We start from the raw sequence: 13,547 nt of genomic DNA on the forward strand, positions 1-13,547 counted from the left end.
TGGACTCACTGAAATGGACCTCTTTGTGCTGTTAGTGCATTTTTAACATTTCTGATAAATCATATGACTTCCTGTGTCCTGTAGACCAACTCTGACCTCTGGCTCCAGTCTAAGGCTTCTGTCTTTTATATACAGTCTCATGCTGAGGTAAGCTCAGAGACACTTTGTAATCATTCCGAGTGGTGAAGCGCGGATAACAGTGAATACAACACATGCCAGAGTAGACAGAGAAATAGTAGTGCATGTGCAAGTGTGTCCACTAGGTGTCACTGAGCTGTATGCTGTGAACCTCCTCACACACACGTAGGTGCCTCCCTTTAAGCACTTTGTCCTGACTTACAGTTGGAAGAAGCCTCCATTTTTCATGCAGTGGTCTCATCGGGTGGAGGCTCTCCAAACGAACTCTTGTGAGGTGCTCGCTGGTCATTAGATCATGATTTCCTGAGCGTCAGTCCCTGAGCACCGTGAAGAGTTACATAAGATGAACACGATCATGTGTGATTAATCTGAGCGGACGCTCGATGCAGAGAGCACGTCCCCCATTGGCTCGCTCAGACTGCAGTAGTGAATCTAAGTTTGACTGCTCTCTGAGGGGGTGGAGGGCTTGTACTGGCCACGTCTCAGCCAGTGACCTGACTGCATAACTGTGGGGAAGGATAAAGCAGCTCCATACAAATCTGTATGACATAAAAACTCATTGCCTAATAGTGTGTTGACCTTGTTTCACCAGCTCAGCTATGAGCCATCAGGGAGTGTCTGTGTTCCCGTGCATGCTGAGGATGTTCAAGTTCTAGCAGACTTTAATCTGTTTGTAAGGCTGGCGAGTATCTCGGGTTCTTTTTATGTCACGTTTCATGGCCATAAACCTGCCACTGCCACGTGGGACTTACAGTCACCAGTGTAATAGACAGTGACCATTCAGAGTGTATGCTGTTCCACACTCAGCTTTAAAAGCACACCACCATCCAAGTAGTTGTAGTGTGACCTCCTGGGCTCAAAAATGAAGGGTAAATGCCAAAATTGCAGTTCCTCTATTGCCCACTGGGGGCTCCAAAAATGACTCAGTCCCCATCGGTCCCCATAGACTCTCATGTTAAAATGTACAAGTTTAGAGCAGAAATAAACATGTTTAGCTCCTGCTATAAGTAATGGTTTTGATTTCTACGGATAATTTCCTTTCATGATAACTGTGGAGAGGCATGACTTTATTCATAAAACACTCCTTTGGATGCTAGTAAGACCTAAAGTTCCATCCAAAAAGCTTCTGCCTCAGTTTGGTATTACTGTCTCAGAGGAGTGGCGTGTAACACAGCCCAAAGACAGAGCTTAATACATACAACCAAGTATAAAATGAATGCAGGTACCTTTGAAAAAAATAAACTTCAAGACTGAAAATAATAAAATTGGTTTAACATTATTTTAAAATAAGAAAGACCAATAAGGGAAACGTCTTCACATTATTTAGATGTGGGAGTGAAAATAATAATAATATTAACAGCCCCTCTGCACACATCAGAAGCTGCACATAAATGGAAAAATACAGCAGTTTAAACGTACATTCATGAGGATAAAGGAAAACTGGTTTAGTCTGATATGTAAAGGTGCCAGGAGTTAATGGAGCTGCTGGTGTCTAAACACTGTCCTCACCTCATTATGGAGCAGCTGCTCTTCTCCAGCTGTTACAGGCAGCTCAGTTAGAGGAACTCTGGCTTCACATTGAGTTTATCTAAACTTCCCAAAACCTCCGTTATTCGTTTCTGGGGATAAATCAGACACCCGGCGAGTCTCTGAGGTCTTTTAAGCATCTAATCTGTGTTATTATTAGTTAGCAAGACACAAAATAATAAAAATAGATTCACTGCTTTGGAAAAACTCGAGCTCCGTGTTTCACTCTGTAAATACAGATGGAAGTAAATCAGATGAAGTGCAGGGTTTGATTGGAGGTCTGTCAACAAATCCCCAAAAGGGACTTTTTATTTCCCCATTTATCCGCCAACTACTCCCGACATGAGCTCTAAAACTGAATACAGTGTCTTCTTCTGTATTATTTTTGTGCTTCTTTCTCCAGTGACTCATCGATCCATTTAAACCCAAAGCTGTTCAAAGGTTGATGTGGCTGAAGTTCACTTCAGGTCAGCCCCTCAGCTCAGCCAAAGACCAGCTCAATCCAAAACTCAGCAAGTGCGGGTAATCGACCTTTTGGAGCGAGCAGCCTTCGTTACAGATGCTTCACTCGTGTGGACTGTCTGTTTCTCCTTATCAAAAAAAAAAGAGACCTGAAATCTCCTCCAGATGAAGTTGAGATGTTAGTTTGTCAATGAAAATAAGAGGATGTGATGCAACACGATGTGGAGATCCGGCCTGACCTTTGATTCAAGTGTGTGTGTGGTAGATCTCTCAGCTCAGCATGACCCTACTTCTCCAACAACAGAACACAGCGTCCTACTGCCGCCATCTTTGATGCTCACCAGTTAATGCTTATTTCTTGCTTGTGGTTCAGCAGACTTTTTCTTAGCTGGGCGCTGTTACTGCCTGGAGTGCTTTCCCAGTAAAACCACAGCAGTTCTTGGTGCATAAATGCTCCACCTCTGGTTTTAGTACTTGCTTTTTTTTCAGACTTCATCTATGTTAAAGAACACCACATGCTGTACATGCCACTTTGATCGTGAGTGCTCCAGATGAGTGGAACTCTTCTTTCTGTCAGTGTAAAGATGTTTAACTGCTGAGATATTTTATTATAAGATAAAAAAAGGGAGGGACCGGATTGGAGTTTTTGCCAGCCCAATTCTGGCCCCCGGACCTTATGTTTGACACTCCCAGCTTAAAGAGAAATTAAAGAGATAAATTATTTTTCTTTTAAGGCAACAAAGAACGTTTGTCTGTCCGCCTGTCGGTCCTCCCGTGTTCTTCTAATCTCACCTTAAACTCAGTCTTCTGGTCAGGCTGACCTGATCAGAGCTCGTCTCACAGTCTTAATCTGACACACGAGGAAAGTTTTTTTTCTCGTTGTTGCACAACCTGCCGTCCTCCCCACGCTGAATTAGATTCAGTCTATGCTGATGTTTTATTAGAGCTGGACTGCAGCCACCTCTCATCTGTTTAATGAAGACAAACTTAACAAAACAAATGGGAGTGAAGGATGGGCTGGCCCGGATTTATATTTCAGTGGTCCCCTGCTAATAGAATTTAGGGGAAAGGACCTCGTGTTCCTTTACTGAAAGAGAGAGCGAGACCGAAACCAACCGGTGCTGCCAGCTGATGATTTAAGAAAAAACTGTGACACCGCCAAGAAGAGGAAAGTCCCACTTCACTTTAAGGCGAAAGCCACTGCTTCATTTAGAAGACCCATGAATCCATGTATCTCCACCTCAGAGATGATTTAGTATGTAAACAGAGGTGGTGATGAGGGAGTGAGCAGCTGGCGTGCAGGTGGGTGTGGAGGTAAGGTGATGCAGATGGCGAGAACAGCGCAGTAACTACAGCCTCCGAAATGACCGCACAGTCATAAGCTCTCCAAATAGTGACCACACTGTTGTTTTGTTCCGACTCCATGGAATGACCACGCAGCTCCAGAATTCCAAATCCAGTGGTTGTGATGGTGGCTGCTGTCAGCACATATATATATACAAAATGACCAGAGGGTATTTAATAACCGATCCATGCCGATTTATTCAAACTGAAATCACGACGAGCATCATTTCTGGCTGTTTTGTCAAACTCTTGTCCTGATTTGACCAGCATGGTGAGGAAACTGCAGCTTCTTCTATGTTTTTCTTGATTTCAGAGTTGTGAAGTCTTTTTGTGGCCAATCACTTGCAGTCAGTGTGAGTAAGTGAGTAAACCTCAAAGACGATGCAGCCGGGAAGCAAAATGCTGCAGAGCGGCTCCATTGTGAAGACTTCAATCGGACTGTTTGGGCAGATGGGAGGAAGAGGAGGAGGTCTGCGTCATCTTATGGACAAACACACATATACAAACAGCCACACATATACACAGCACACTCTGTGCAGGCGCGACAGCTGCACGTTAACCTGTGCCAGCTCTGACTTTGTTGTTCTCTCTCTTGTCTTTTTCACACTCTCTCGCTCTCTCTCTGAAACTCGGACATGCACATGCATAAATCAAATCGTTATTGCTGACTGACTCAACTTGAGCGGAATTAGAGTGATATTTCACACGCACACGTGCACGCTCTGTGTTTCTGGGAAAAGAAAGAGTGTTTGAATTCCCTCCAACGGTCTTCACATCATAAACACGAATGATGAGCTGTCCAAGTGAAGCTGGAGCCGGGAAGAGGCAGGAAGGCCGAGGACAATTCCACCGGGACTGGAGCTTCTTGTACATTTGTTATATTTTATCTGTTTAATGTTAATTCTGACTCATTGTACACATGAGTCACGCTTCAAAATCATGCCTCTAAAGTCAGTCATGAACTTCCAATCCCAACCACAGAAATTGGTCGGGAAAGCTGGAATATGGTGAACATTTGAAAACATCTTGTTCTGTTTCATATTCACTTAAAAGCTGCAAAGAAATAAAATACTGCAAAAAAGCTATTTAAAAGCATGGGATATTTGCCATGTTTGATCCTGAGCAGAGAGGAAGAGGAGTTTATTGCTCCAAAGTGGACATAATTTAATTAAACAGTGGAAAGGTTCTGATGAATTCAGCCAAACTGTGTCTACTAAATGTTCTTTACAGCTACAGCACAGGATCGTGTAACAGCAAATTACAGATCCAGCAGTTGGTGTGCTAGCAGAAGAATCACATTATGCTTGTTTCCTTTGTGCATCCAAGATTTAAAAACACGTAAACTCTTGGCAGGATGGACAGATGGTAAATTATTCCTCATGCTGCCGAGGATCCATGAACTCTTTGAAAAGTCAAAGACCATCAAGATGACAACTTTTTCACTCACAATAATTCCACATCCACAACTGAAGACGGAACTCTACTGGTCGTAGTAGTTGTCTGGTAACTCTTGAGTGACCACTGAATGAATTGTTTTGGGGATCACAGCCAACTAAATCCCTTATAGGATCACAAACCCCTCCGAAGATCTATACGAGCTGGTCAAAGCTTCTTAAATCTCTCCAGTCACCAGTAGCAGACCTTAACTGTCCCATGGGAGCCCTTCAGTGACCACAGAAACTGAAGGGCCCCTCCTCCTCCAGTTAGGAGCAGACCTGCATTAAAGTCCAGTGAGTGCTCTAAGGACCATCTGAATCACTTAGATCATGGCTTTCAATGATTCCGTGAGCACTGGATAAGACCAGGCACATTCAGGCCTGACAAAATGTGTCAGAAGTTCTTTGATCGATAGAAATAGGAGGTTTATATTCACACCTGAGCAAATGAGAGCAATCAAAGTCCATCACTGAGCCTGGAAACTGTAGCAGAAAATCATGCAGGCCCTTCAGGCACCAAGCCCTCCAAGAATCCATGAAACTCATTCAAGAACACGTGAAACTTAAATTTCCCATTCAAAACCCACATGAACCCTAAGCTCCTTCAGCAATGACCAGCCCCCCACTACAGCATCACTGTAACATTTTTGAGGATAACTTTAACGTCTCCATCTCCTTCAGTGGTCCAGACTCTCCCTCAAACACCCTTAAACTCCCTTTAAAGAACATTAAAGCCTCTCGAGGTCTTGAAATACTTAAAAACACGTACACCCACATCTTCGTCTTGTTAAGTCGCTGAGCCCTGACTTCATCCATGCAGACCCTCTCAAGTGCGTCTCTATGGCGACGAGGGTGGCAACAGGAACACACAAACACAGAGACAGAAAGATGGATGAAAATCCCCTCTGCATCATGTTTTTCTGGAGGTGAGGGGCTGCAGCAGGAGCAGCTGAACTGCCCTGAGGGTTGATGTCTTGAATCATTTGACAGGGTGTTTACGAAGCCACACCGAAAGCCTATAAGCCTCTCTACTGGCCTCCAGAGGCTGAACCGCTCATTACAACATCACCACACAGACCTTGCATTCAAACCCTTTGAGTTTTGAAGAACTCACCCATTATGACGTCCTTAGAGTCACGATTACAGGTTCATTTGATGTGAGTTTGTGAAAAGGGAGCCAGCTTATATTGATCTGTGCTCCTCTATATAAAACAAATCGTCCTTCTCATATTAAAAAAAACTTTGATCATGTTTAATTTTAAAAAAATGGTGAATGTGGAAAATATGGAAAAGCATAACAAAAAAAAGATGTAGGTAGTGTTTGCTAGTTTTTCTCTACTTTAGCACAGGAAAGATGGAGGATGAACTTTGTTGATGGACTCTGGTGGGTGGAGACAAACGCCATCACACGGCAGGAAGAAGACACTGGAAACAAGCCAAACTTCAGCCAAGCGAACATCACTTTACACAGGTGGATTTCCCATCATGCTGAGAGGAGAGAAAGCTGCTTTTTATCCTGTTTAACCAGATAAAATCAAACCAATCATGAGCTTTGATTATAAACCCAGCTGAACACCTGACGATGCTCTCCACCATTATCATCAAACAAACTTCATCTCTCCAGAGAACTGTGAAGTTTATATGTGGAGAACAACACCATCCCGAGATGTTTCATGCCAGCTTGTCCTTTCATTTGTCCTTGGCATTAGAGTGTACTATAACATGTGTCAAGATCCAAACTGTGTTTCTCACACATTTTAAATATTTCATGGGGACAGTTTATAGTCTGGAAACAGAAAAAAAGAATTATGATCCAGGAATGTCCCGATCGTGCCGTGTGTGTCTGAACTGTTTGGCCACTAAAATGCATGCAACATTCAGATTCATCAGAAACTATTTAACACATTAAAACCTGGACCTCAGCAGGTTTCAGCTGCATGTCCACTTAACACACACACACACACACACGCACACACACACACATTCACTCTTGTGGTCAAATAAGTACATAACTCACTGCAGAGTACACACACTGTGTGAAGCCTGGTGTAGAAACATTAAAATCACTCACTTTATCACAGTTGTGGGCAGAAATAACAGCTCTCACTTTCACCCTCTCGCTCAGATTTATGTCAATCAATCAATCAATCTTTATTTATAAAGCACTTTTCGTACAAAACAAACTGTAGCACAAAGTGCTTTACATGGTTAAAAGCAGCCCACCCCACCCCACCCTCCCACTCATTCCCCGCACTCTTATTAACAGAAACGGTCATGGATACACCCCCCCCCCCCCACACACACACACACACATATACACACACACACACTTAAAGAGTAAAATTGGGCTGGGTACGCATTAGCCAAGTGAGGAAACACTATCACAGGGAGCCGTCTGCACCGGGAACCGGTCACAGACTGCAGCCTCCAGGCTGGGCACACAGCAGGAGGGCGGCAAAGAAGCCCCCCAGCCAGGCTGAGAGGATCCACAGAGCCCCAGCAGCCACGGTCGATCACAGCCCCGGTGCAGAGAGCCCCCTCCGAGGAAACACTGGAGATATAACCTAATAAGAATATAAACAGGATAAAAAGATAAAATAAATAAGAGTGGGATACAATATAAATATAAGTATAAACAGAGTAAGAAAATAAAAAATGAATAAGAATAAAATCAATAAATATTAGGTAAAACTAAATTAATAATATAAATAGAATAACAGGATAGAATAAATAAGCATAAAATAAATAAGCGTTAGTTATAAGCTAAATTAAAAAGGTGGGTCTTGAGCCTGTTTTTAAAAACATGAACGTTCTCTGCGGCCCTGAGCTCCTCCGGCAGGCTGTTCCACAGTCGAGGACCATACGACTGAAAAGCTGCCTCTCCGTGAGTATGTGTCCTGACTTTAGGGACAATCAAAAGGCCAGTACCAGAGGACCTCAGGGTCCGCGAGGGTTCGTATGGTAAAAGCAGATCTGAAAGATAAGAAGGCCCAAGACCATTAAGACATTTAAAAACCAATAAAAGAACTTTAAAATCGATCCTGAAACACACGGGGAGCCAATGCAGCGATTGTAAAACCGGTGTAATGTGGGCCCGCCCTCTGGTCTTCGTTAGCACACGAGCTGCAGAGTTTTGCAAAAGTTGCAAAACTCCTTCATTCCAACACACACACTGCAGTGCACACACACATACACACACACCCATCGGGGATTGGACTCTGGGTGGGTTTCCTTGGCTTCCTCCTGCATCGATAAGTCTGCAGCTGCTGGAGAGGTCTGACTCGGCAGTGAGTCGAGTCTGACGGGAAGGAAACGAGCCCAGCAGAGGCCGTGCGCTCATATGCAGAGTCGATTGTGGTGGAATTACGTGCGAATATTTACCAGGCAGACAAGAAGCAAAGAACTGAGCGAGGAAGCGTGTTGTTCTGAGCCTCACAGCAAAACTCAAACTGGGCTTTCATTATCATAAATGTGTTTCATAAACATGAACTGAAACACCAGCCTGCGTTTCAGCACCTCCAGCGCTGTCGCCTGCAGAGAACCCAAAGATCTGTTTGTCTACCAGAGTATCAAACACTGGCATGCATTAATCAGATTATGTCACGTATGATGTCAGAGAAATGCTTTTCATTGAGCGTTCAGAGGTTTGGGACAATTGATTGTTTCCGTAACGAAGCTTCAACCCAGCTGTGACGTATCAGCTGTCCTCTGCACAGATGTTACTGCTGCAGTTTCTGAGCAGACCGGAGCAGAGAGGAAGCAAAGTTCCTGACAAGTCAGAGACCGGGCTCGTAGAGAGCTGAGAAATGTGTTTTTTGATGGAGCTTATGTGATTTGAGAACTCAGAGAGCAAACATCTGTAACTGTATCTGTTCATTTCTGCTGGTTTCACAGTGTAATTTATAAAAATTTATAGCTGGTTGAAGAGAGATTACAGGAAATGTTTAAAAGAACCAAACAACATACAAACAGCCTCTAAGTTTAACCAAAGTCCTTCCACACCAAAGTCTTGCCACTTAGCAGATACATTGAAATCCTGCCAGGAGCTTAACTGGGCAGCTATTTTTACATTCACTTAAATTTCAGCGGTCACAGGACACAAAGAGGTGTTTATAGACTCAGCAGCAAAATCTGAAACCCTGGTTACAAAAAAGTGCTGAATTTGCTCTAAACTAAGTTTTAAGAAAGCTTATTTGTTCCCTTGCAAGGATCACCACAATGTCTGCAAATCCACAGATTTCAGTTCATGGTTTTCTTGATTCTCTCTCTCATAATGGATCTGTTCATAAAAAGAGCAGCAAAACAACAGTTTTCTTGCACATGTCTGCAAAACAAATGCTCCTGGTACATTTGGACAATTCGAGCAGGCAAACATTTCAGTCACAGTGCTGATCTTTCTCTGTTTTGCTGGAAAAATCAATCACTGTTGCATTAACTGACTGCAGGTCAATGATAAAGGGCTCCCAGCAGCAGTATAAAATTACAAAACAAAAATGCATACAGAGGAATGAGAAGAGGAATTATAAAGCATCTGTACACTTTGTTTTAGCGCAGGAGTTTATAACAACTACCTGTATTCTTTTGCCCATAAAAACAGTTGTCATCCACATTTATATTAGTACTACTTCATACATGTATTTTTCTTTTAAAAACAAACAAACAAATAAATAAATAAATAAATGAAATCATTTTCTGGAGATTTTTGAATAAACTTTTAGATTTATTAAGTACTTCTAAGTTGAACTAAAAAAAAATCTAACCTTTCACCTCACTTTATTTATAAAACTCCAGTTCACAACAGTTGTGTAATATTGTGTAAAACACTTGATTATCAGACAGAAGAGCCCAGCATTTGCATGATCCCCTTCCAACAGCTCTTGGCGATGGTGGAGAGGAAGAACTCCCTTCTAAAGGGAAAAGACTTCCAGCAGGACCCAGGCTCTAGCAGGGGCAGCCTTCGGGCCAATGATTTGAATGTAAAGAGGGAAGAAGATTTGACAGCAAAATTTATTTAAAGCATCAAAAGTCAGCAGTGTGCAGGCCGTGTATGTGATGTAATTTGTTTTTATAATGTTTAAAATACTTTATAAACCTTTTATGAACCCTTAAATCAGTGGCAGCATGTTTCATAGGCTGGTCACATCATAGCTGCACAGCTCTGAAATCAGATCCGTGGAGTTAAATGTGCAGCATTTGAAATAGCAGAATTTGAAGTTCGGGACAGTTTTGAACACAATTCAATGTAATTTTTCTAAATATGTGTGTGCACAGCTTCAGTCACATACACCTCCACCTCCTCCTCCCTAACAGACGTCACTCAGGCCCACCAATAGCCTCCTGTGTTTATCCTGCAGCTTTTATAAACCGGCACGGGGAGCGAAGCGCCACACTGCGTCAGCCAGTCCTCCGGTGAAGGTTCCCTGAGCTCCACGCTGCCCCAGAGCACACTTTAAGACTCTTACAGCAGAACTCCGTGTAAAAGTTAACTGCAGGTCTGAGTTTCTGTCGGACTGTCCCATCATGAGTCTCCGGTTTGTCCTGTGCGTAATGGCCCTGTTCGCCTCCTCTAGTCTGGTGGCCGAGGCGCTGAGAGCCAAACGCCTCGCCATCGGCTGCCCGGAGAAGTGCGACAAGTCTCAGTGCGCTCCCATCCCCGCGGACTGCCTGGCCGGCGACGTGCTGGACCGCTGCGACTGCTGCCCGGTGTGCGCGTCCGGCGAGGGCGAGCAGTGCGGCGGCACCGGAGACCGCGATTGCGCCGAGGGGATGGAGTGCGTGGTGACTGACGGCGTGGAGGTGTCGGCCACTGTCCGGCGGAGGGGCAGCGCCGGCGTGTGCGTGTGCAAAAGCTCCGAACCCGTGTGCGGCAGCGACGGCGTCTCGTACCGGAACATCTGCGAGCTGAAGCGCGTCAGCAACCGGGCCATGAAGCTGCAGCAGCCGCCGGTGATCTTCATCCAGAGGGGAACCTGCGGGAAAGGTACGTGTGAGTGCGCGTGCACGAGAGAGATTATAGCTTAAGAAGAAAGAAAAGGTGAAGCAGGACTGTGGAAGTTTAAGTGCGCACACACAGAGCCTGAAATACGGCAGCAATGTGTGTGTGTGTGCGTGCGTGTATTCATTTCTTTGTGGGGACCAAAAATTGGAAGTTTACTATACTTGTGAGGACCAAAATCCTGGTCCCCACAAGTTTCAAGGCGGTTTTGAGACTCAAAATGTGGTTTTAGTGTCAGGGTTACAATTGGGTTATGGTGAGGGTTAGGGTAAGGGGCTAGGGAAAGCAATATGTCAATTAGATGTCCCCACAAGAAATGAATACCCGACGTGTGTGCGTGTGTGTGTTGGCTCTGAACTTGTATGACCTCAGCAGGAGTCTGAGACTGAGCTCTCGCCCAGCAGAAAATCATCAGGCAAGCATCCAGAATGAACCCAAATCGCGTGAAGAATGTATCCTTAGATCTCAGACAGACTGGAGTTAACCCTGAATCTGCGTCTCCTCCCAGCAGCAGATTAAACCATAACCTCCAACATATAGTGTCTGATTAATCTGGTGGCCTGTGGTCTAGTAAACATCAGGTTTGGTCTCCAGATACCTCATTGTAGTTTTCACATAGAAAGTAGAAGTAAAGCAGCAGAAGATTGTCACGTTTAAAAGCTGCAGTCACACAAACTGTACCATTAAATGATCTCCCGATAAATAATTTGACTTGTGACGTCACCTTTCTGAGTCAGAGCTGCAAGTGAAACTTTTGAAAAACATCAAAGCCAAAGCTGGAGTTTTTTCAACTGCGTTTCTTCGGATGACCACCAGATGTCAGTCCCAATGAACTCTGCTTGTATTGAAGAAAATGAGAAAACTATTTTTAAAGAAAAATTCTACCAGGACCTTACAGGTGTTCAGAGGAGAAACAGCATATTTCCAGCGTGACACCCCCCCCCCCACACACACACACACACACACACTTCACTACATTTCCCTGTTTATACAGCTTAGAGATAACAAGGTAATTAGTGATTTCTCCCAGAAGACAATCATGTTAACTAAACCTAAATGTCTGCGGTGGTACAGCAGGAAGTGTTTTGGAGGTTTATGGGGAAAAAGCACTTTTGTTAGATGTCTATAAATAAAATCACAGTCTGTATATAAAAGATGGAAAGATGGATGTGGCCACTACAGTGTCACCCACGTCATTCTTGCTGCTTGAGATTCTTTTTGAACATTTGAGTAAGAGATAAAATGCTTTCATTTAACTCTCAGTATCCTTAGTCCTTAAGCTTAGCCCCTACCTCTGAGAAGCAGAAGTCACAAGGCAAACTTGTTTGTAGTGAAGAGAAAGGCGTGCTGCCATATCGTAGCCACTTCCTATCTGCTAGGCCTGACCTATCCTGATTGGAGTCACTGAGCTGGACCGCTCCACCGTGTTTGAGTCTTGCTGTGTGCTACAGCCCATCCGAGTTTGTGTCACTCTGTTGCACCTGTACAGTTTATGAAAACAAGCTAATCTAACTGGTAGCTGATAACTTCTGCCCTCTTGTTCATGTTCAGCCAATTCTTTCTTGCAGGAAGCCAAAACATTTAAAAGTGAGCCTTCAAAGTCAGGTCCAAAAACCAATGGGTGATGTGAAGCTGGCCATCTTTTATTTACAGGCTGTGGTGCTTTGACACCAATGAAAACCTCTTAGTGACGAATGAGGCTCTGAGTTTTTGTAGCTGCATGTTACAACAGCAGACAGTTTAACTGCATTATAGTAAGTTAAGTTAAAGCATTTATCTGACATCTGTCATAGCAAACTGCTCTCTCATTACATCTGCACCCTTCTCTCTTTCTCAGTGTCTCTGGCAATTTTACATCTTCTGATTGGCCCAAAACGCTGACATGGAACATGTTTCCACCCATAAACCTGCCTCCCTCCTTCCCTCGCAGGCTAATGTTATCTTAACGAGGCCATAATTTCTTGAAATTAGGCCAGGAAGTCCTGAGTGACTGCCCTGTGCTATGAAAACAAATAGGTTGTCCTGTGAGACTCAAAGAGTCATGAAAGGATTTTAAGAAGTGAAGCCACACAACCTTCAAAGCTACAGCTGTAAATACAGCAGTTTGCTGATGCATTTTGATTCAGATTGTGTGGGGTGGACTTTCTCAAGCAAGGTCAGTGTCAGCCTCCTCCTCCTCCTGCGTCTTCTTTTCCTTTTTTTAAAACTTTTATCCATCTAATGTCTTTCTCCCGTTCCCTTCCTTCACCTCTTCCCTTCCCAATCACTTCTCTGACCTATTTCACTGAGAGGGATGTCCAAACCTCTAAAACGCCTCTTTGCATTTGATTTGATTTGAACTTGAGTTTAGGAAAAAAATCTGGACGATGCCACAATGAGTCTGTGGTGATTCATCTCTTGGAGCTGATTGGCCAATTGTATAACTTCCTAAACAGACACAGATCTAGGTCACACAGATATTTAACCCAGATTTGAGGGGATTAAAATGTCTTTCTCCCTTTTTTGTCTTTGACTGCTTCCATGTGCAGACTTGCAGGCTGTTTGCAAGATTGACAGGCTTGGATACAGAGTCAACAAAACACAGTCGCTTGGTGATTCAGCTCCTTCTTTCAGGAGCCGGAGGGCTCACTGCCTGAAAACCAGGC

General features: G+C 43.9%; 1 protein-coding gene across 1 annotated transcript in view; it reads left to right on the forward strand.

The window, feature by feature from the left end:
* Nucleotides 1-10,283: 10,283 nt before the first annotated feature.
* Nucleotides 10,284-13,547, forward strand: part of LOC134633581 (serine protease HTRA1B-like) — a 31,301-nt gene continuing 28,037 nt past the window's right edge. Inside the window, exon 1 of the mRNA XM_063482442.1 lies at nt 10,284-10,887. Coding sequence (XP_063338512.1) covers nt 10,428-10,887 — 460 coding nt within the window. The 5' untranslated portion in view covers nt 10,284-10,427. The remainder of the gene's footprint in view (nt 10,888-13,547) is intronic.

This window comes from Pelmatolapia mariae, linkage group LG8, assembly GCF_036321145.2.
Source record: "Pelmatolapia mariae isolate MD_Pm_ZW linkage group LG8, Pm_UMD_F_2, whole genome shotgun sequence".
Classification (NCBI taxonomy): domain Eukaryota; kingdom Metazoa; phylum Chordata; class Actinopteri; order Cichliformes; family Cichlidae; genus Pelmatolapia; species Pelmatolapia mariae.